General features: G+C 38.5%; 1 protein-coding gene across 1 annotated transcript in view; it reads left to right on the top strand.

The window, feature by feature from the left end:
* Positions 1–24,876, top strand: part of Pcca (propionyl CoA carboxylase, alpha polypeptide) — a 301,142-nt gene that overhangs the window by 237,799 nt on the left and 38,467 nt on the right. Inside the window, 1 exon segment of the mRNA XM_013023003.1 lies at positions 9,442–9,495. Coding sequence (XP_012878457.1) covers positions 9,442–9,495 — 54 coding nt within the window.

The following is a 24,876-nucleotide window of genomic DNA, read 5'->3' as shown; positions in this document are numbered from 1 at the left end:
TCTCAGCCTCCTGAGTAGCTAGTATTACAGGCGTGAGCCACCTGTGCCTGGCTAGCATGCTCTTTCTTTAACTTTTATTTTACACAGAAAGTTAATTAAAAAACACTTAAATCTAAAGAAATGAAGCGATCATAGATAAAGCCTACTCTATACCTGCTTCACATCCATCTCTGTTTGAGACTATGGGAGCAGAAGATTCATATTTGATGACTGAACTAATTTCTGTGGCAACACAATCAATTGTTCTCAAAGTAGGTCTTGAACTCTCTCAGTACTGAGTCTTGTATTTTGACTGTGATTTTATGACTTTTTTTCTACATTTTTCTTACATTTCCTTCCATATCTTAACTCACTGTCTTATTTTATATCCTAACCTTATAACTATACTAATTATGAGAGTGAAACTCTCTGAGAGCCATGGTAGAAATATCACTATATCATTTCACGCCATTTAAATTCATTTATTATTATATCTTCAAGAGAGCAGAATTTAAATCCAAGCGTTCTTGCTGTAGGATCTGTGCTGTTAAGCATACCACTGTATACTAAGGCCAGCTGTGGTCACAAAATTAGGCAGAAATTGAGCAAAACTTGAACCCTGGTAGTATGACTTGGGTATGTGATTTTCATCATTATGCTCGAATACTTATCCATTTTACCCCCTCAGAATTCTTCAGATAAAAATGTACTTCTTACTCATGGTTGAAATCAGTGACTTAAACCTTGATGTGTTGCAGAATCAACTAAAGACTGGTTAAAACTCAGATCAGAGGCTGGGAAGGAAGCTCACTAGTAGAGTGCTTGCCTTGCATGCATGAGACCCTGGGTTTAATTCCTCAGCACCACATAAGCAAAAAAGACTGGAAGTGGCACTGTGGCTCAAGTCATAGAGCACTAGCCTTGAGCTGAAGAGTTGAGGGACAGTGCCCAGGCCCAGAGTTCAAGCCCCATGACTGGCAAAAAAACAAACAAACAACCCAAAACAACAACAACTCAGATCATTGGACCTACAAGTGTTTACTCTGGTTTAGAAGCTCTGGGTTAGGTCTACATTTCTTAGTTTTGTTTTTTGTTTTTGTGGTATTAGAGATCAAGCCCAGGGTCTTAAGAATGCTAAACAAGTATTCTACCACTGAGATACCTCCATAGTCTTAGGTCTGCATTCTTAGGTAATGCTGATAAAGCTAGTCCAGACACCACTCTTTGGAAACTGCCGTTTCATACCTAGTAATCAGAGAATAAGCTGAGGGCAAGGGATGAGCCAGCAAGATGACTAGGAGCCATAACATGCAAAACTTGATCTAGAGTGGACTCTGCTTTGTTCATGGAACAAGTTTTAGTAAGAAAGTGGTGATAGGAACAAAAATGTGGTGTCCTGGGACCTTGTGGACTCTGGCTATGTTGAAGAAGAATGAGGGTGAGATTGGAGACACATTTACAGGTATTAAAGTAAGGGTGCTGAGGATCATGTTAGCGGTGGTCGGGGGATGACAGAGGGATTTGAAAGTGTGGCAGAAGCAAAGAACTGACACCAAGCTTTACAGCCATCTTTGTTGATTTCCCTTCTGCCTGCCTAAAGATGGGTGCATCTCAAGGTACGTGGCTGGCTCCTTTTCTCTCTCTCTCATCCAGTCAGATCACCCTCTCCACTCACTCACTATCCTGGTTTTCATCGGTAAATCTCGACCTTAGCGTTACTCATTATTTCCTTCAAAAGGATTAGTTGCATTTTGCCATGTACAATAATTTGGATATCAAATCCCATAGGTTTTTAATTTATTTTAATTGGTCTAAATTTGCTCTTTTTATTTGCCTTTAAATTCCTACTGTCTTGCTGAGTTGCTGTAGTATGTAAAAACTTAATTGGATAAACAGGTGGGCAGATGAATGGTTAAAAGGATAATCATCATTTTTAGAATATCAGAAATAAATCTGTCTTATTTTAAGACTTAGATTTTTTTCTTCTAAGCCTTCTAAGCCGCGTTTCTAAAATAGCCTTCTTAGCTATTTTATCCATTCTCTTTCATTCCTGACTTCCCAACATTTGCAGAATCTATATTTTGTAGGGTGGCTGGTGAAAGTCTGCATATACAGAACTACCATAGTTCTTTGCTTATGAAGCAACTACGTGCTTCTGTTTCCTCTGGGTAGCACCTACGCTGTTTCAGGCCAACAGTACCACCTACTGATAGGTATAGCTAGATATTAATATAGTAAAGAGTCTGTCTCCAGCTGTTCTATTTCCTCTTTCTCAGGGATTTGTGCATATCAGTACCCTCTCTCACCTGCTGTCAGTCATTATTTATTTTTCAGTTACATCTACATTACACTATCTTTTCTCCACTCTATAACCTGCCCCACCCCCTTTTAATGCATTTTCTCTTCTGCAGCTTTTAGGAAAAAACATTAATCATTGTTGATAAACACTAGCATAGAGCCAGTGATGTTGCAGTTATCTGAAAGATGGAGAAGGTTCTGTATTTTGAAATGGAATAATTTATAATAGAGAGCCTAAACTTTGAAAACACTTGAAGAGAATAAAGAACTTCATGCATAATTTTTTCCTATTTCTTGATCTAATTATTAAACAAATTTTCACTCAAATACCATTATTCCCCCAAAAGAAAATGACAGTATTTGAATGCTATATATTTATCAGTGTTTTTTCTACTATTTTTATTGCAGATAGTGTGTGTCAGTAATGATGTTTATTAATAGGTCCTAATGGTGCAATATGAACTCTGGCAAACCTTTCTCCTATTTTGTTTGTGGGAAGATATTTAAAGACTTCTAAACTGCCTATACTGTTGGCCTTTTCCAATACAGGTTAAATATAAGCCATATACAGAGTTGTCAGTTTGTTAGGAGCTATATTTCAAAAAGAAGAAACAGTGAAATTAATTTTACTAATGTGTTAATGTTCTATATAAATACATTCTAAAATATATGCAAATGTTATTGCAACAGGATAAAATAGAAATATAAAAGTATAAAATATTAATATGATTGTAGAAAGAATATAGGTGACTAGCATATATACAACATAGTAGCATTTTAAACAGTAAAACATTTAAAGTGGAGTGAAGTTCTAACAAAACAAAAAAAATACTGTATTGCTCCTGTTTAAAATAAAATAAAGATGAAAATTTAATTCCTCAGTCACATTCAAGGTTTTAGAGGTCATGTGTGTGATGTCACTTGTTTAGACAACTCACGTGACAAACCTTTTGTTTTTGGCAGTACTGAGATTTGAAGTTAAGGCCCTGAGTTTGCTAGGCTGGTGTTCTACTCCTTGAGCCATTCTTTCAGCCCTGCTTTTTGCTGGTAATTTTGGTGGTAGAATCTAGAAAACTTTCCCAAGCCTGGAGTGGCTTTAAACCATGATGCTACAGATCACAGCTTCCTGAATAGCTAAGGTTATAGGTGTGAGCCATTAGCATCTGGCAATTCTAGATAAACCAGACAAGGTTTTAGATAAAAGAGATATTTTTTTCCGCTATTTTCTCATATGTCACCCAAAGTTTTGAATTTTATCATTTATAAATTATTTGCATTAGTAGAATGAGCTAATTGAAGAATAAGTAGTACACAAACTGAATTCAACTTTGAAACAGAAGATGAGTGTATCGTTTCAATGACAAACTTTTCTAACTTTAAGTTTTAAATAAAAAAAATTAGGGCTTTTTTATAGAGTGGACTGATTTCCTGCCTGTAACATGTAATTAAAGTGATAAAGAAAACAAAAGAATGCTAATAGGATGCTACATGCCTAGATCTGACACTCCAGGACCACCATAGATTCCAGGCCAGCCGAGACAGCCCACCAATACCCTGTCTCAGCAAAACAAAAATATAAATCCAACACAAGGTTTGCTGTGTCCTGTTGATGCTGAGCTCATTGTGTTTCCTTCAGTCACCCTGAAACCTTTGTGGAGTAGAACATGCTGAGAAATAGAAGTTACTGCTACTCCTACTATGTCCACGTTCTGCTCCTGTAAAGTAATTTTTTTAACCTTGGAAAGGGCTCTTAAATTTTTACTTTGAGCATCTCAGAGTTTTCTATTTCCTGTAGAGTAATTTGGCTGCTGGATTTTAATACACTTTTTTGTTAGCATTTTCAGACTAGGCTCTTCATTTTGTATAGTCACATGGTTGAGCATTTGCAAGCAAGGTTGACTAACTGCCATTGGCCTGTGTCTCTGTGTGGCATGATTGCTTCTATCCACCTGCTCACAGCAGCCGGTCTTCAGGACTGAAGAGTAGCTAAATACTTTTGAAAATATCTGGAGATCCTGCTAAGGTCTCACAGTTTCTGCATTTGTTTGATGTAGATCCATTCACTGTGTCCCTTTGAAGAGTTTTTCCTTTCTTTCTTTTCATACTCTTGCTTAAATATTTTCCACAGAGAATAAATTTATTATAAATAACAGTACAAATATGATTGTAGCACTACTGCATTCTATATTGAATAGGTCATTGGTACTCAACTAAGTGGAACTAATTCTCCATGGCAAAGCAGACAAATATGGAATAGTATTCACAAGAAGCTCATGCTATTTACTGCAGAATACCAGATTAAACATATTACGAGTTAATTGGAATATTAAAGAAATTATATAACATGATGCTTAAATTTCTTAGTGGACCTAGGTAATGTAGAATATTATCCAAATTCATGAAATTTGTGGGTTTACAATATTGCACGTTGTGTAAACCCTCTGTGAAATATTTACAAGTGGTGCCTATACAGAATCCGAATAGGTTTTTGAAATTAAACCATTTATTTTTTGAGGAAAACTAATTATTATGGTTATTCTTTATAATTTGGAGTAGTTGTAAATGTAATGTAATGGGAAAGTGTCTTTCTAAACTTTCTAATCCCTCTTCTTCTCCCATCTGTATATTTTTTTGTTCTGGAAAATTAAGAAAGGTAAAATAAGCTATTTTCAGTACTTTAGATTAAAATTCCTCCCACATTGCCTGCAAATAATATAGTCTTTCATTTTTGCCTATACTTTGCTTGTATTTGGTGTGCGTGCACACCAAAAAAGTGAATCAACTTTGCTGCATGTTTCTAGTCCTAAAATAAATGTTTTCTCCTGTTTTAAAGATGTTTCTCCTCACCCCCCCTTAGAAATAATTAGCTATTGTTGTTCTATATGCATGTGATTACTCTAGAGTCACCCAATGTAATATGAAACCATCTATTTAGATAGTGTAGGATATGTAAATATATAACTTAGAATAAGTAGAGGTTAGTATTTTTTTTCCTAAAGAAGTAGGAAATGAAAGAGTAATTATTAACCATCTCCTTTTCACTTTCCTGAAAACATCAATTATGGTTACACATCTTAGAAACAAGCTCACCAATAGAACAGAAATAACCCTTCATTATGCTTCAAAATTTAATCACAATTTAACTGCTGGGATGTATGTATAAGTGTCATTTGAAACATTAATTTTGAGGCAAGTCTGCCTGCTTTGGGATGATAGTGCTGGGCTTTTAGCAGTTGTCTTGGTCTCCATAAGAATGTTTTATGATTAAGAGTTATTGTAAATTTAACACAACAGAAAAATATCCTTCTGAACTCCTGCGTACCCTTCCCCCACAAACACACTGTGCTATCTGTTAACTAGAAAATTACATTTCAGTGGCTGCTAGAGGAAGAGAATTTTGAATAGTATCAATACTGATTATAGTTAATGTGGAAAGTAATACAGGCAGCTGCACTGGAGACTAAGACAAACCCTAAAGGTCTTGAAAGAATTATTATCGAGTTGGAAATCAATGAGGGGGTGAGGCAGGGGTGGGGGTGGGGAGCAATCATTCTTTCTTCCTCTTACTGTTTCCATACCATTACTTTTAAAGGTGATATTACCTCTGGTTTTAATATCACAGGAAGATATTTTTGGAACATTTGGGTTATTGTTTGGGGAATGCTTTTGCAAGTGATCAAGAGTGCTAATTTTGTATAGATTTAATTCTAGAAAATATTTAAATCATTTTGTTAAAAGAATCCTCTAAAATTTTCTTTTAAAGAGATGAAAAGTATATTTTGTAAATGTTGGAGCATACTATAAGAAAAGTGAAATTTTTATCTGACTATAAGTACCATTTTATGTAGGAAAAGGAATAAAATATTTTTGACACAATATTTTAACAAGTGTGGATGGAATATGTTTTGTGAAAATAAGTCTTAATTCTTATTATTCTTAATTCTTATTATCAGCTTCTCAAATGGTCACTTTGATATTTGTTTTGGTATGCATTTGATACATTGCAAGCATTGAGTATTTTGTGGGTTTATTGTGGACTTGAGAACTTAATTAGTTTAACTTTTTACTGTGGGAAAATTGTGTATTCTTTCTGAGAAAGATTAAGCTCCACTTCTGAATGAAATTTCTCTTTCTAAACATAGACCTGTCACACTCCATTTCTCAAGTATAAGAAGTTTATAAGGGTGACGGGTGAGGCTCAGTGGTAGGACATTTTCCTAGTATATATAAGGCTACAGATTTGATTCCCAGCATCACAAAAGGAAAAAAAAGATTATTGTCAAAAATTGTATAGCATGTATAAAATATTATTTTCAAATATGTGTACACTGTAGAATGGTGAAATCAAGGTACTTCAGATGAGTATCACCTCATATATTACTTTTTTGTGTGAGAACACTTAACATTTACTCTCTTTGCACTACTCACTATAGTCATCAAGTAGAATGGATCACTTAATCATATTCTAATTGAAATTGTATATCCTTTGATCATTAACCCTACCACTACACCATTCTAAGCCTCTACTAACTTTTATTCCCTACTCTCCACTAGTTTTTTAGATTGCTTTAATGAGTGAAATCATAGAGTATTTGTCTTTCTCTGTTGGGCTTCTGTCCTTTAACAAATACTGTCCTCCAGGATTAATAGCATCTAGAGGTCTTGTGTTCTTCTTTCCATCAAAAAGAAACATTGTTACAAATGACATATTTCCATCTTTTTTAAGGCTGAAGACTAATAAGTATATATGCGCATTTTAATCTACTTTTCCTTTAATGGAAGGTCAGGTCATTTCCGTAACTTGGTTGTCATGTATATGCTTTATTACACATGGGAATACAGATTCTTTAATGTATGATACTGTATCATGTGTAGCTCTGTTTAATTTTTTGAGGAACTTTTGTACTGTCTCCTCCTCCTCCTCCTCCTCCTCTCCCCCCCCCCCCTCCTCCACTGAGGAGTGAACTCAAGGCCTTAGGCTCTTTTTTGTTGTTGTTTTTAAGTCACAGCAGGTACTGTACCACTTTGAGCCACAACTACAGTTCTGGCTTTTTACTGGTTAATTGGAGAATGAAAGTCCCACATATTTGTCTGCCTGGGCTAGCTTTGAACTTTGACCTTCAAGTCTTAACCTCCTGAGTAGCTAGGATTATAGGTGTGATCCACAGGCTCATGGCTAGTCTTTCCTCTTATGTCACAATAATTCATACATTTTATACCATGGACTTACATTGAATTATACTCATTTTATAATTCTGTTATGTTTCTCTTCTTTTCTTGGGAGGTGGGTCCTATTTCAGCTGCCAGGGCTCCCTGTGGTCCACAGATGGATGGATGACTGAATGAATGGATTGATGGAAATAAAGAGCAGCAGATGTGGTGACACATGTTCATAACCCAGACGTTCCAGTGGGAGAATCTATGTAAAAAAATAATAATAAAGGCAATGAGCTGGGGATGTGGCTCAAGTGTGAAGTGCTTGTCTAGCAAGTGCAGGTTTCTGGTTTCAGTCCTACTACTGATAGAATATGTACACACATCCATACCACCCCATTCAGAAATAGTCATTAATGAATTTACATGCATTATTTAGAGTTTTTCTGTAATATATAGATTTTTTTTACAAATACACATTCTGTTTTGTTTTTCCCCTTTTGTATTTACCAATACAATACTGCATAATATTTCTATTAGGTTATAAAAAGCCCCAAATTCAAGCACCCCCAAAATCTTTAGTGTTGAATATTGTTGTTCAACCACCATAGGCAACAAATTTTCTAAAACCAGAAACACTTCTGGTTCCACACATTTTGGATAAAGGATGTTCACCTGGTATAAACATTTTGTGTATCTTCAATGTTGAAATGGCTTCCGGGCTAAACTACAATTTATGTCTCCACTTGTTTTGTTGATTGCGCAGGTAACAGCATTTTCAGTTTGGAGAGCTATACTGTTATGATATTTGTGTGGCTTCATCCTTCTGTTTACCCATAATTTTTAAAGTATAAATTATCTGGAATCAAATTGGTGGGCAAATGGAGTTTTATATTCCTCCTCTCTACTCCACTTGAGTGTAGAGTGTTCTAGAAACTGTTGTGTCAGGTCACTTGGCAGTAGGTTCAGGTGCAGGGTGGCTCTGCATTAAGCCGCTTTCTTCCTCATTGCTTCAACCTCCAACCAAGGAGCCCAAGGCTCTCCAAGTTCCATTATTACCTTGGTGATTTCAGAGACTGGAATTGCTAAACCTCCACTCCTGGAAAGAAAATCAGGATACATTTGTAATAGTTCATTGTATTTGGTTGAGTAGAAGCCACTGATACTGTCTCTGAGACTTCAGAAAGAAAACCATGGATGTTTACTTAAAATGACTTCATTTCTCAGTCATATAGCCCTCTCTGATTGACACAAAAAAGAAGACTCTTGAGGAGCATGTTAGGATTACATTGAGTAGTTTTACAGCTGAGGATATTCTGGGAAAAGTGTAATTTATGTCTACTGTACTAAATAGACACGCATTTATCAGTGGTATTTTTGACTTATGAAGTTCAGATGAGAAAAATATGTATGAATAGTTACATATTTACTTTGCATGTGTCTAGTTTACAAATAAGTGGATAACATAGAGGCAAGTTCTTTTTCAGTACTCTCTGAACACAAAATAATTGCATTGTTCATTTTGTTATTTTAAATAAATGGTAATTCATTTTAACAACATTGAAACAGCCATATGTCATATAATTCACCCACTTAAATGTAGTTATATGACTTTTAGTCTGCCCAGAAAGCAGACGGTAATCATACAGCTCTGGAACATGTCCCCCAAACAAAACCCCTCCACAGTTATCAGTTACTCCTTGTTCCTTCCCCTCTCTCCTCTCCTGAGCCAACTACTAATCTACTGTGTACCTCTGTGAACCTCAGTTATTGTTAAGTGGCACCATATAACACTGTTACTTTGTGACTCACTTCTGTTGGAATATGTGTTGATACTTCATTACTTTTTACGGCCAAATATCATTCTGCTGTGGAAATAACATATTATGCTATATTTTCTTCATCAGTTCAGTAGTTGATGGGCATGTGGGTTTTTGTGGAATGATGAGCACCTTCATTACAAGTTTGTGTACAGATGCAGTCTCATTTTATACTTTTCCTTTTTTTCAGTGTCTTTCTAGAGAAGCAGGTGGACGCATGAGCATTCAGTTTCTTGGTACAGTGGTAAGTACTAAAGAGTGCTTTGTGTATCCTCTTATTTCATAAGAAAAAGAAGTGCTCTGCTAATTTTAATCGGTGTGTTTTTACCTGACTTCACTGTGGTTTTATATTGTTCTTATATTGAGGATCTTTCTGCAGGATGTTTGTTTCTTAATGTATTGAAGAAGTTTCCATGATAGAGTTTAAAATAATGAGGATGTTTTGTTAAAGAGAAAATACTTTCAAAATTTGTTTGTTGAGTATTTTAAGAACTTTTTTTCTATTGAAGATTTTCTCTATATTTTTTAAATAAAATAGGAACATTTGTTTTTTTTAAACTGCGCTTGACTTTTTTTTCTAGTTTTCTCTATTAGGTCCTTTGAAAACTATCTTTGTAGTAGAAACCAATCATAGTTTTTTTTTTTTCTTTCCAATCATAGTTTTATATCTTAATTTTTGGCCTGAATACTATCAATTATTTTATATATTGCTGTGAGATACTTATAAGCATTTTAAAAATGGAGCTATATTTCACATTGTGATAGGTAGATGTGATATATTGTACTTACCTTTGAATCTTAGCTATTTGATATTTAGATTATTTCTAAATTACTTTTTGCTATTATGAGTGGTATTTTTGGAAATAACTTCATGTGTTTTATGCTTTTGTTTTTGATTCTTCAATTATTTTCAAACATGTATAAGATATTTTTATTTGTTAAGATTACAATTATTAGTAGCAATGGTCATCCTGTTTAAAATAATCTCTTTTAAAAGTCACTTCAATTTAAAAATTTTCTGTTTATTAGCCGTATATTTCAGTATTTCTCCCTCTATTCATTCATTGCTTGGGAGATCAGCCTATTCATGTCTTTGGGTATCGTTCACATTCACATGGGGGCATTTCTGAGAGCTTTGTCAGTTTATTGAGAATATCAGTATATGTACAGAGTATGTGTAGTCAATGTGCATAATAAGCATATACATTGCATATAAGTAGGCGGGCACTTAATATAACTTAATCTTTAAGTATTAAACCTATGACTTATGGTTATTCTTGCTTTTCTGATAATAAAGTGGAATAGGAATAAATGAAGTGAATAATGGAAATGAAATGAGTGTATTAGCCAGTATTCCCCAATAAAAGTGAACCCAACAGAATGTGTTGGGAGTTTGTGTGTATCTATGTATATGTAAAGAAAGAGAGAGAGATCTGTTTGAAATTGTTGAGGCTTGGCAAATCTGAAATCTTCAGGGAACGTCTATAGGCTGATAACTTAGGAAAGCATTGCAGTTTAAGTCCAAAGACTGAATTCCTCGTTCCCGCCTGCTGGTCTGTTGTTTCCCATCGAGAGTTACCACCGATTGGATGAGGTCCACCTAACGTATGTAGAATAATCTTACTCTAAGTCCACTGATTCACATCTTAATTTCATTTTTTAAGAAACAAACTACCTTTACTGAAATACCTAAGATAATGTTTGCCTTACTATCTGGATATTATGACCTCTCTAAATTGAACTTAACAATCATAAAAGTGTATATCCTATCCCCTACAGGTATTTCAGTTACTTAGCAAGAACTGTGTTCTTCCACAAATAGAATTCCACATCTTTCCATGTAGTAGTAAATCTGAGACAGAAAGAGAGAAAGGGATAGAAAAAGACGCGGGGGGGGGGGGCGGGAGAGAGAGAGGGAGAGGCTGACAACAAGGCAGTGCTCACATTCTGCTTTCTTCTTCTGTAAGGAAGGTTCTCATGCCATCGTGACCTCATCTGAGCCAGGTCAGAGGCCTGCTGCGTCTACCATCCCACCTCCATATCTGAATGTGAGGAGCAAAGGACACGAACATTCACTCCATTGCATACACTTAGGAAGAGAATTTTTCCAGAATATTTGTGTTTATTTCCTATACTTAGAAGGTTTTATTTTTGTATTTTGTTTGCAGATTTTGGTGAAGCCATAAATCCCGTTCATCAGATTGCATAAGCTCACAAAGAAATGGAAGTGTTAGTATCTTGCTGAATCAGAATTCCTTTCTATGCTAAACAATAGGATAGATGTGGGGAGGGGAGTCTATTTTTTTTGTTGTTGTTGTTGGTTGTGGGGCTTGAACTCTAGGCCCGGACACTGTCTCTCAGCTCTTCAGCTTGAGGCAAGCGCTCTACCATTTGAGCCATAGCACCACTTTCAGTTTTCTGGTGGTTTATTGGAGCTAAGAGTCTCATGGACTTTCCTGCCCAGGGCTGGCTTTGAATCGTGATCCTCAGATCTTGGCCTCCTGAGTAGCTAGGATTATAGGCATGAGCCATCAGTGCCTGGCAATGGGGGGGGGTCTTTTGTATGTGTTCTTTTTTCATTTTTTAAGGGGGGTGTGGGCGAGGTGGGAGGTTGTACTGGTACTGAAGCTTGAACTTGGAGCCTCTTGTTCCCACTTAGATTTTTTCACTAACAGCCTTACTCTACCACTTGAGCTGCTTCTGGGATTTTTGCTGGTTATTTGGACTTTTGAGTTGGCTCCAACCAGAGATCCTCAGATCTCAGTCTCCTGAGTAGCTAGGATTGCAGGTGTGAGCCACCAGCGCTCATCTTATATTTGATTTTTAAAGGACTGCAATATAAAGGCAAGCATATTTCATGGGACTGATTATTTTTTTTTTGAAAAACAATGTCGATTGCTCTAAAGGGAAGTTAAGCTTAGACTCCACTGAACAGCCTCTTTATGTCTGTGTCTTGGCATTTACCCAAGAAAACTTGAGGAACTATCAGATTCTAAGTCTTTGAAGCTTAGCCAGAGATCCTAATGAAACTAAATGATGCTAAAGTTCTTGAAGTTAATTTAAATCTCAAACTGTACATTTTAAATTAAGTTTTATTGTTAATAAATATGCTTTATTTCTTATTAGCCTTGAAAGCCTGAGAGATAATATCATAGAATAAACATGTTTTACAAAGAATCACCATTAAGAATGCTATTAATATGACCCTTGATACACCAGGACAATTAGATTTCAAAGTAAGCATTTGCAAAGTAACAGCGATTAATGACAACCATCGAAAACAATTTTCAACTCCATCATTTTAACTCAGGAGGGTAAACTTAATATGATAATTCATCTAGTTGAATTGTATCAGCTTAGCAGGAAAGTATGTCAATATGTGACCCTTACCTAGCTTCGAAATGGATGCTGTGCTGATAGATTTACCGGTTCCATTAAAGAACTTGGGGGAACTTTGGAATTTCAGCAATTGTTCCCTTGGAGGCTGAAAACCCAACCTGATCTCATACTGGGACCATTCTGGTCTGCATATTTCCATAATTTGCCTTTGCTACTAATATGACAGCAAGACACAAATAACTGTTTCTAATAATATCAGATGGAGTTGTGGAGGACAGCATTTTAATGCCGTGAAAGACCTCCCCGTGGGGTTGTTATTGCTACCATAGAACAGCAGCTACCCAGTGGCAACTGCAGTCTCTTAATTGATTCGTTTAATTAGCAAGAGCTGAAGCTTGGGCTGTGTCATGTCATCTGATACTGCACAGCCTAAAATTTGCATCATTTTTATTTATAAATTTATAAACATCATCAAAAGTTCTACTTCTTCTGAAATTCATGTATGAGCATTAGAATTTAGTAGAGCAAACTCCCATTTGTTTGAAATCCAAGTAATTGGACAATGAAAAGGACTAGATTTGTTACCATTGTGTTTCTTGCCACCTTCTCTTTTAGTGTAGTAGATGATGTCATGTGTTTTTGTTCAGCTACCATCTTCAAAATGAAACTTTGAGAGAGCTTCATTAGCTAGTCACACCTTAAAATGATAGCAGTCGTCCAACATTTATATTCAGACTGTACTCTATCCCTTCCTTTGCCCCAGTGCAGGTCGGGAATGATGTGGTAGTGAACCACACTGATGCCCGTACCTGCCCACCTGTGCCGGCCTGCCTTTGCAGCCACCCTGGGTCCTGCAGGGACTTAGCGGCTTCTGCTACGCTAGGCTGCTCCCCACCTTCTTGGGATGGGAAGAGAGAGGAAGGTGTGAAGTGCAGAGCTTAGAAACAAAGCCTTTCTCCCACATGTCCTCCAGGCGCCACCCTTGCTCTCCTATTCCGGACCCTTGCCTACTACCCAACATCTCAGTGCAGATGGTGGTAGAGTGGAGGGCTGATGAAGCTTCCAGATGTTTAGACACATTCTCATAATCCTCAGCAACAGGTAAATCCATGGCATCACACCCTATGTTTCTCCTAATATACAAAATTGCATCCACATTATGGATAGAATAACATCTTATAAAATGGGCAATACATGTCAGCTTAACTTTGAAAATTAATCAAATGTGTAATATATATTCTGTATATCATGTATCCAGTCTAAGAATGAACTTTTGGAATATAACTTAGTTTAGTTTATGTTCTTTGAAAATGAATGTTCTATATAATATAAAAGCTTTATCAGTGCCCAATTTATGATGCACTATGAACAAAAAATTGAAAGAAATAATTGGCAGCCTCTTATATGCTAGGAAGTGAGCTAGGTGAAGATGACTTGGTTTTTGCACTTAAGTAGCATACTAGTACCCTGTGTGGTGGTGCATTCATTTAATCCCAACACTTGGGAGACTGAGAGAAGAGGACCATGATTTTGAGTCCAGCCTGGAAGTTACAGTGAAATCCTGTCCAACAGCAACAGAAAGGCATAGTAGCCATGGGGCTACAGACAAATGATAACTTGACTATCAGCTGATGTAGTTGCAGAGAGAATTATACATTTTGTGTTTTTCTCTAACTGTAGCAAAATGGGTGCAAAAGTTCAAGTCAAACAGCATAGCTTGGGCTGGGAAGGTGGCTCAGTGGTAGAGTGCTTGCCTTGCATGCCTGAGGCCCTGGGTTCAATTCCTCAGCACCACATAAGCAAAAAGAAAAAAAGCCAGAAGTGGCTCTGAGGCTCAAGTGGTAGAGCGCTAGCCTTGAGCTGAAGAGCTGAGGGACAGCGCCCAGGCCCAGAGTTCAGGCCTCACAACTGGACCCCCCCAAAAAAAGGAAATGTACTCATTACCTGACTATGTAACGCTAGCGCCTCTGTACATCACCTTTACAATAACAATAAAATATATTTAAATAAAATCAAACAAAAAAACAGCATAGCTCTCTGGTGGAGAACCTACATTTCATTTATTGAGTAAATATTTATTGAGTAAATGTCAGTAAACCTACAGGGAAAAGAAGCTGCATTTCATATCTTATTCACCTTTGCATTCGATACTGAAGCCTGGCATCTAATGCCAAGATGGTAGTCAGGTCATTTTCTTATTTGACTGATCAGCTACTGTGTTATAGAGGTTGAGATCTGGTAGATCAACAGGAGACCTCCTCAAAAGTCACCCACAATACAAGATGGAAGCCTCCAGTTGCTGTGTGCTGAGGTAGGAGTGCAAACAAAGGTTCAAGTGAGTGAAAGCCTTAGGTTGCCCCAAGTGGTTCAGGTTTAGCAAGCTTGCTATGGAGGGTGGCAGGGAGGGACACAAAAGCCTGTTTACAAGGGGAAAATAAAATAGCAAGAGCTAGTTGATGCAGGACCATGCAGAATGGGAGTATTGTAGGCCTTGGGGTTCACTGAAAGGAGGAAGTCACCATGTCATTAGATATTCTCCTATCTTATTGGCTCAGACAGAAGAGAATGATACCAGAGAAAAGGTGGTGGAGCAGTTGGACTTTGTCATTTCTGTTTCAAAAGACCGTCGAGGCATCTGTGACGTAGGAGACGTATTGGTGTGGAGGTCAGAACAGAGGTGAAGGCTGAGCGTGGTACGTTGGTACTCATCAATAGCAGAGGTAATAGCTGAAGCTGCGCCACAGGTGAGCTGGCCACAAGGACAGCTTCAGACAGGAGCTCAGCAGCACCTCCGTCTGAGAGGGAGGTGCTAGACTAACAGATCATTTATAAAACCATGACATTGTCTAATGTCTAGATCATGTATATTACATGTGACTATTCCTAGGGAGTCACTCATTACTTCAGACTATCTCAACATCCGATTGCCATTTGCCCCAATTCTTAAAATACAACCAATTTTAATAAATAACTCAGTGTCTTAACATTTGTATGATGCTTTAGAATTTTAGAAAACGTCTACCTATATCACTTCCTATAGTTCTAGTCAGTTTCTAAGATGAATAGGGCATAGAGCCCCTAGAGTTAGTTGTAAAAATCAGACATCTTAGGATATTATCAGTTAAAAATATTCAGGGTTACCAAGTTATATGCTCAAAAGAAAGTTCTATGAGCTGCTATAAAGATGTCAGTGAATATTGAAGCTGACAGGAGTAGGGAGAGGAATAATAAATAAACAAAGCCTTATTTCCTGTATTTGAATCTCAGATCTCCTTTGTACTTGCTCTGTAAACTTGAAAGAATCAATGAATCTCTCTGATCTTCAGTTTTCTCATCAGATAGACATTCCTGACTTCTATGGAGATGGCAAGTGCTCAATAAGAAAATGTAAAATGCCTAAAAATGCCAGAAATAGCAGACATTGTTATGTAATGGTTCAGTTCTACTCTCCTTTGGCTTCATTTTATTTGTATTTGTATTTTTCCATCCTTTTGCTTGTTTGATTAGAGATATATTATCGTCTAAAATTTGACCTCAGGCAAATTCACAATTTGGTGCTTAGTTTGGTCTACAGAAAAAAATAAATCTGAAGGAAATTTTTATTTGAAAAATCCATTTTTTCTTTGTTCTGACCTCTAAGGGAACGTATTATTTGCCATTGAATGGTAAGTGTAAAGCACATGCTTAATTGTGTACCTTGTGGGAGCGAGATGCTTAAGGATATCTGTTGAATAATGAAGGAAGCCAGGAACAAATCCGGACCAAAGCAGACTTTGGTTCCTTCTGCTTGAACACTGCTGTTGAAGATAAGCTCATTGGAAAGGCAAACGGTTCTGCTATCGGACGTATTATGATGGTACTCTGAGACTTTCTTCCACTGACCTCCATTGTAAAGAGATGTCAAATTAGGTAGGTCATTTCAGGTCATTGTGGTGTATTACTATAGTTCTTGATCTTTCATACCAATACATATTTCATTGTTGCTCTTTAATTTTCAGTTACAATGATGTGGAAATAGTGATGCTTTTCTTATAGAAAGCATGTCTGGGGTTCTCAAATTTGATCACACATAAGAATCTTCCGGAAAGCTTGTTGAAATATAGATTCTCAGATCCCATCCCCAGAGAAGCTACCTTCCTATGTCCGAGATGAGGCCTAGATCCATGAGCCACCATTGCTCAACGTTCTTTATAATCTTGATTGTATCAAAACGAGCAAACTTTAACGTGTAAGCTTGCTCATCAGTGGAGTTTCCTTATTGAATCATCTCTGTTAAGGCCATACTTCGAGTGAAAGATCTATTTAATCAAGTTCCAACTGTTAAAAACAAACTGATGTAAATACATGCCCCACTATCTAGTGGATGTCTGGGTCTGCCCTATACCCCTTCCTCCAGTTCAAAGGCCCAGGAGCTAAGAGCAGCACCAGGAGTAGCCTGCCTTAGGTGGCAGGCAGATTAAAGCTGAAACAGGGTTCCATATCACATGTCCCCATCTTCCACAGCCACCTCGCACCTGCCATGTGCTGTGCTTTCTTTCACCTGTCTCTCCCGCTCCTAAAAATGTAATCACAGACCTCAACAGGCCAGACACAACACCAGTTTTGCCTTTCCCTAGTTGACACTCTGGTCACTCTGATTGGTATTTTGAGTGTCCTCAACCCTTGGCCCTGCACCTTCAGGTTTGGGTGGTTCACTGTAGCACTTGTACACCGAGTTGTTAGCACTGGGGCTCTCAGAGCACCACACTTTCTATTTCTATATCCCTGAAGTACATATGCTTAGAAAAATACCTTATGAGAAGAGTCCTGAAAGAGCTCATTTCTAGACCAAGTAGTGCTTTAAACTGGGTGTATGACCTTCTTAAAACTCAGTTTTCTTTGTTGTAAAATGAAAGCTCGGGGTCGTTGACCTCTGGGGTCTCCCTGGGCACCGTCCAGCCTGGAGAAGGCTTGCATTAGGCAGAATAAGCACTTTGCTTGCAACAGTAGCAGAATATCACACATGCAACTTATTAGTGTCCTTGTCTGTCTTTTGATTTCCTTGAGTTTTTCAGTCTCATTAGGGGAGACATCACTGACTTAGCGCACAGTGACATCGTGTCCTGTAACTTAATTTCTGGGGACAACACATTGTGCTGCTACAGGCTCAGTGCTAATAATCAAGATTATATGTTCTGCTTACTGTGACTTTTTTGTGGTTTCTGGGGGAAAAATGCAGATGCTTTTCAATTATTCTAAGGGAATTTTGATTAACCCCCTGGGTAGAGTTCTCTGTACCACCTGCCATGGAGAAGCGGGTTTTATTGAACAGAAGGTATAGAATTGAATTGCTCATATTTGTTTTCTTTCTTGTGCCTATGGTATTATTTCAAGCTTAAGCATTTTAATAAATATTTAATAAATATCTGTCTAAAATAGGTCAAAACTATTATAAACTTCATCCCATTTCTTCTTCAATAAATTATTTTGACATTTTAAGTGGAATTTCCAAGTGAAGCACCCACATTTTCCCTTTATGTATGCAATAAATTAGAGTTTTGTTTTTATTTTTTATGTTTTTTGGTGCTGCGAGTTGAACCAGTGCTCTACTGCTGACAATACTCTCAGTCCCAGTAGTTGGTTTTGACTGCTGCAGCCACCAGTCCTCATGGCATGCATTGTAAGTGTCAGCCCTTGAAATATATTATAGCATTCCTGCTTTTGTTATGAATCTCACAGATATTTTGTTTGTTTACTAGTTTTTTTCTTTTACATATCCATTTTTACCTTCTGCAGAATACTTCATGTGCTTTATTCATAGAGAATTTTCACATGTTTACCTCTATGGATGTTTAAAAACAGTCTGATCAAGATGTAATTCACTCATGTGAAATGTGCGAGTCAGGTGGCCTTTACTCCATGTCCAGAGCTGTGAAGCTACCACCACAGCCAGTGTAGAGCATTAGATCACCCTGTGCCCAGTAGTAGCCACTCTGATTTTTGCCCAGCCCTCCAGCCCTGGTAGCCACTGTTCTTTTTATAAACAAAGAAAAAACGGTCTATACATTTCATAGAAATGTGATCATAGGGGCTGGGAAGGTGGCTCAGTAGTAGAGCGCTTGCCTTGCATGCATGAGGCCCTGGGTCCCATTCCTCAGCACCACATAAGCAAAAAGAAGAAAAAAAGCCAGAAGTGGCGCTGTGGCTCAAGTGGTAGAGCGCTAGCCTTGAGCTGAAGACCTGAGGGACAGCGCCCAGGCCCAGAGTTCAGGCCTCACAACCGGACCCCCCCAAAAAAAAGAAATGTGATCATAAAATATGTGATCTTGAAAGAATGAATTTTTTTTCACTAAGAATGTTGTTATCAACCATGTTATAAAGTGTCAGCATTGTTTCTTATTAGGGCTAAATACCATAAAATATGAATATAAATAACACCATTGTATTATTGATGAGTATTTGTGTGGTTTCCATTTGTTTTAGCTATCATGAATAATGTTATAACAAATTTTTGTGTGGACATAAATGTTCATTTTTTTCTTGGGTGTACACTAGTAGTAGAATACCTGGGTCACATGTAGCTTGAGGTTTAACTTCGTGAGGAACTGCCAGACCATTTTCTGAAGCAGCTGTACCAACAATGCATGTGTGATCTAATTCCTGTACATCCAAGCAGAGCATGGTAGTACATGACTGTAATTCTCACACCAGGGTGACTGAAGCAGGAGAATTGTGAGTTTGAGGCCACAAATTCTCTTATAGTCTCACCAATCTTTGTTATCATTGGCTCTTTTATTAGAGCTATCTCAGTGGGTATGAAACAGGACTTATTTTTAAATATTCTCTACATAGGATTCCTTCTTGCTCTCTTGAAGTCATCATTAATGCAAAAATAACCCAAATTGTGGATTCATTGTTCTGTTTTTTTTAGAACAAACTTAGATCTCACAAACAATAGAAAAGACATATTTTAAGTTACTGTATAATTCCTAATACGTTTTCTTCCTTTCCTAAAATGATTTTTGAAACCAAGCAAGCAATTCCTTTCATTTTAACAGCATTGAAGAGGAAGTTAATACTGTTTATGCATATAGTGCTGGCCCTGGGGCTTGAACTCAGGGTCTAAATACTCTCCCTACATTTTTTTTTGCCCAAGCAAGTACTCTACTGGTTGAACCACACCTCCACTTCTAGCTTTTTGGTGATAAGAGTCTCACTGACTTTCCTGCCTGAGCTGGCTTTGAACTATGATCCTTGGATCTCAACCTCCTGAGTAGGATTACAGGCATGATCCACTGGTGTCTGGCTTGTTCTTTTTGTGCGTTTGTGTGCCAGTCCTGGGCCTGAGTGCTGTCCCTGAGTTTTTGTGCTCAAGCCTAGCACTCTACCACTTGAGCCACAGCTCCACTTTTGGCTTTTTGCTGGATAATTGGAGGTAGAGTCTCATGGCCTTTTCTGCCCAGGCTGACTTCAAACCAGGATCTTCAGATCCTCCTGTACCTAGGAATACTAGCATGAGCCACTGGTGCCTAGCTTCATATATTTTTAAAACAGGAGTATTATAGCCAGTGAATAGTATTATTTTTTCCTTTGGCCTATCATCAAACTGCTTTGTCTTGTTACCAGTAAGTAGATATTTTGCCTTGGAAAGTTGGTGAACATATTTGTCAGTGCTTCAAATTTGTCTTGCTTGCTTTGGACATTTAAGTATTAATTCAGGTGTGCAGACTACCCGTATATGTTTGTGATAAGAGCCGCTGTTTTATTAACACTAATATTGTGAAAAGGAAAAGCATCGCAAGTATCCATTGGAGAAATCAGTTTGCAATTAGGAAAAGGGAAGGAAAGGTCCTGTCTGCCCACCATTGTTGTTTTGTAGACATGGTTTATGATCCATCTATTAATTTGCTCATTCATCCAAGCAACAAGTACTTGCGTGCCTCTTACATGCCAATTCATAATGAACTGATTTTAATAAGCTAGGAATCTGAACCATAAATAAGCGCCCTCAGCAGTCAGATGCTATGAGTAGTGGAGCTACCTCCAGGTGCGCGAGTGCAGGGAACCACCTTTCCCCATGCTTCATAAATCGGTGGTACTGCCTATGGTGGGAAAGCGAAGGCAAGTAGAGGAGAGGAGGCTGAAGACTGGACTTTGGATAATTACTGTCCTCTGCCAGTTTTTTAAGTTCTGGGGCTGTAAATTTCTTGAACAACTTTAAATTTTTATAGTGATTACTTCAGAAGCATAAGTTGTTTGTATATGAATTTACAGAGTGACACTTGGGCACCTGTTTTATAATTAGGCAGATTACTAGTTGATTGGCTGTTAGATTTAGCATCTCTTATTGTCAGTAACGATACCATCTCCATTGGCAAGAGTGAGAAGTAAATCGAGTAATACATGCTCCCTGCATTTAAGTATTGTTCTTGGCACCATGTAATGACTCAGGAACTCTAGCATTGTGCAAATATGGTTCACGGCCAAAAGTAAAGTCTCATTCCCTTTCTGTGACAGGATCCTGGGAGCTTCCTAGTTGTCATAGTTGTTTCCTGAGGGCAGCTAATTGAGAGCTGGAGTATCTCTAGATCCTGTTGGGAATTCTGCAGGCAAGAAAATATTGCCAAAAGTTGTTCTGCCTTCCACATGGTTATAATTTCATACACATTATATAACTTCCAGTTCTCAACTATGGTAGCGTTTGAAATGGAATGTTAGGAATCCATGACCATTGATCTGGATGATCAGGACTGTTCTGAGGGCTTTTCAGCTGTAGAGGTGTATGTTTTGATGCCTAAGGAAGACGAGGTGAGCTGAGCTTGGGTCAGTAGTGTTTGCCTAGTCGACTTCACTCAGGGCCACATCACTCTGGAATGGCTTATGTTATGCAGAAAAGCACATTGTCTGCATTCCCAAAAAAGAGTAAGAAATGCTCTCATGACAAAGAGCAGCCCTTGATGGACTTGGAATTACCAACCCCATTGTATCTGGATGAGGATGTGAACCTTACAGGTTTTTTTGTTTTTGTTTTTGTCGGTCGTGGGGCTTGAACTCTGGGCCTGGGCGCTGTCCCGGAGCTCTTCAGCTCAAGGCTAGCATTCTACCATTTGAGCCACAGTGCCACTTCCAGTTTTCTGGTGGTTTATTGGAGATAAGAGTCTCATGGACGTTCCTGCTCAGGCTGGCTTTGAACCTCGATCATCAGATCTCAGCCTCCTGAGTAGTTAGGATTACAGGTGTGAGCCATCAGTGCCCGGCAAGCATTTCTTTTTAGTTAGAACATAGGTAGCTACCTGCTTTCGTTTTCCAAATCTTCCTCTAGTCAAGGGGAAGAAAACCCTGTCTTTCTCTCCCCTACCAACCCTCACAGCTCTCTTTTCCATCTACCTCTGTCCATCTAGAAGCTAAAGAGTCCACTTGCTTCTGGCGTGGCACTCTCACCCCCAAGTCACTTCTAGTCCCCCTTTGTACACCTGCACTGATCACTGAAAAACATTAACATGGAATAGTAAGGTGCATCACCATCACCAAGTCTCCATAGCTATGAATGATTGTTATTGTTCCTATTGACCACAGGACCAAGTTATGGCCCTGTGCCCTTGTTTGAAGTCCTTCTATTGCCTCTGGTGGAGCAGGGGTTCCTGTAAGAGTCATTCTGTCAAGTGCCCAGCGTTCAGCCACACATAGCTTCACAGGGGACTTATGCGTTGTGTGCCAAGCAGAACTTTGATGTTGATGATATACCTGCAATTAGTTGAACTCTCTACTATGTATGACTGTGATAAAGGAGAATGACATTAATCAAGTAAGTGTACAAGGAAACACCCAGGGTTGGGCAGGTGCAGAGTGAGCTTCAGGAGAACTACCCTGTAGGAGGGGTTAAGAGTGCACTCTGGGGCTGGGAAATTGGCTTAGTGGTAGAGCGCTTGCCTTGCATGCCTGAGGTCCTGGGTTCGATTCCTCGGCACCACATAAAGCAAAAAGAAAAAAGCCGGAAGTGGTTATGTGGCTCAAGTGGTAGAGCGCTAGCCTTGAGCTGAAGAGCTGAGGGACAGCGCCCAGGCCCAGAGTTCAGACCCCATGACCGGACCCAAAAAAAATTTAAAAAAAAAAGAGTGCACTCTGGTATGTGGTGTCTGCCCTTAGGTCTGACTGGTGTGCAAGGAGAAGGAAGAGAAGAACTTCCAATTGTAGTGCAAAGGCCCTGGGGCTGGGGGGACTGGTCTTTCAGAGATGTTTTTATATTATTACTAGTTATCACAAAAACAAAACTGAATGGAAAGCTCTCACCAAGGATTCCAATTTTAAAGTAAGAATCACCTGAGCCCTTGAGGACACTATATTTATAGTAAAACAAACCACTTGCAGTAAGAAATAGCTCACTCTTTGCTAAGTACTCATGCAGTGGGGTCTCATCCTGATAAACCTGCCATAAATTGAAAAGAGCCTAAGTGGAAAAATGCACCGACTACATCTAACCTCCCCGGCAGCCAGGCTTAACAGGACCGCCTGGGGGCTGCACTCCCTGCTGTGGCCCAGCCTCCTAGAGCCTCTGCCATGGGTGGGTGACAGACCCAAACTGTCCATCTGAAATTTGGTTCCCACTGAATGAGTGTCACTTTTGCATGGTGATGAAGTCCCCAGACCTTAATACCTCCCTTTGTGCAGACTTCGTGTCAGGGGTTTAATGGCGTCTGTGGGGCTGGCTCACTGATACTGTTCGCCTGGCCAGTCTGCTAGTCATCTTGGTTGGCTGGGAGGTCAAAGGTGCAGATCCTTATCCCCCATGCGCACCTGTGCCCAACTCAGCAGCATCACAGGCCCTGCCTCTCTGCCTCCAGCACGCTCACACTGTGTTCAGATCACACAAGGGTGCATAGAAGGTCTTCATGCAGTCTTGGTTCTGGTAAGTTAATGCATTAGGGCTCTCCTCTAGAATAGGAGAGCCTCTTTTTTTTTTTTTTTTAAGACTAGGCAGGAAAATCCATGAGTGTCTTTCTCCAAGTAACCACCCAAAAGCCAGAAGTAAAGCTGCGACTCAAATGGTAGAGTGTCGGCCTTGAGCAAGAAAATTAGGAGAGGCTCTTAACCTCCTTTTTGAATGAAAAGATTAAAAAAAGGATTTAATAAGGAAAGAAAATAATTCGTTGTAAGCTGAGATAATGAGAATGAATCATCTAGCCATGAGATTGAAATGGAAAAAAAAATGCTAGTTTTATTGTCATGTCTCAAACTGCAAAATTTAGAAACTTTATTCTAGGTATATATGTTAGGAAAAAGGTGTGTATAGGGTTTGGTTTGTTGGTGGCTCAAGTACCTACTGGGCATCTTGGAATGATTTCTTGTGACTTTGTGGGAACTAACTACTGTACTATTTTAAAAGTTATATCTGAGATATTATTATATGTTATCTACTCTACTGTTTCTAATAATGGACCAAAAAGTGACTAAATTATCCAAATTTGACTTTGTACTAGTATCATACTTGGCTCACTTCACAACCCTGAACGTGGTTAGCAAGATATAAATTTTGTCTAGAGTGATTTCAATTCATCACTTAAGAACAGGATGGAAGTGCTATCTTACTTTTATAATTTTTAATCCATCATTAAAAGTACAACTTGCTTTATCATCTGAGGAAATACCATCTAAGTCTTTATATTAGGAACAAAAGTGAGCCTTTCAGGGGGAAAAAAAGAGGGGAGCTTAATCTGCATTTGGCCTTTGATGTATTTCTAGATTTTAAAAAGCTCCCCGCCGTTCACGGCGACACTGATTCAGCCTGGCCATGTGTCCAGGCGCACGGTGCTGGCTCTTACGCACGTACATGGCTGGGAGTCACTTTTCAGCTCATGGTGGGATTGGGCATCACGTCTTGAACATGTTACCCTGTGTGTGCCGTAGTCGCCCTCCTCTACACCAAGACTTTTAAGTTAATGATGAAGAATAAACTATATGGCCTCTTCTCATCTTCCTTTGAACACTTCTTTCAAATGAGACAATTGTTGGGTTCTCTGTGGCACCCAATTAACTGAGAAGGATAAAAATCTAGTTGAAACAGGGTGCAAGCTGCATTAGATAAAATTTGATTTTTATCCTATTTTTTATTTTTTATTGGATTAAACCTATTTTTGTGTGTGTGTGCTAGCATTGGGCCTTGTGCACTCTCTTAGCATTTTTTTGCTCAAGGCTGGTGTTCTTCCACTTGATGCACAGCCCCACTTCCAGCTTTTTGGTGGTTAATTGGAGCTAAGAGTCTCATGGACTTTTCTGCCTGCACTGGCTTCAAACTGGGATCCTCAGATCT

The sequence above is a fragment of the Dipodomys ordii genome, unplaced genomic scaffold (assembly GCF_000151885.1).
Source record: "Dipodomys ordii isolate 6190 unplaced genomic scaffold, Dord_2.0 Scaffold65, whole genome shotgun sequence".
Classification (NCBI taxonomy): Eukaryota; Metazoa; Chordata; class Mammalia; order Rodentia; family Heteromyidae; genus Dipodomys; species Dipodomys ordii.
This window is presented reverse-complemented; position numbering and strand designations above follow the sequence as displayed.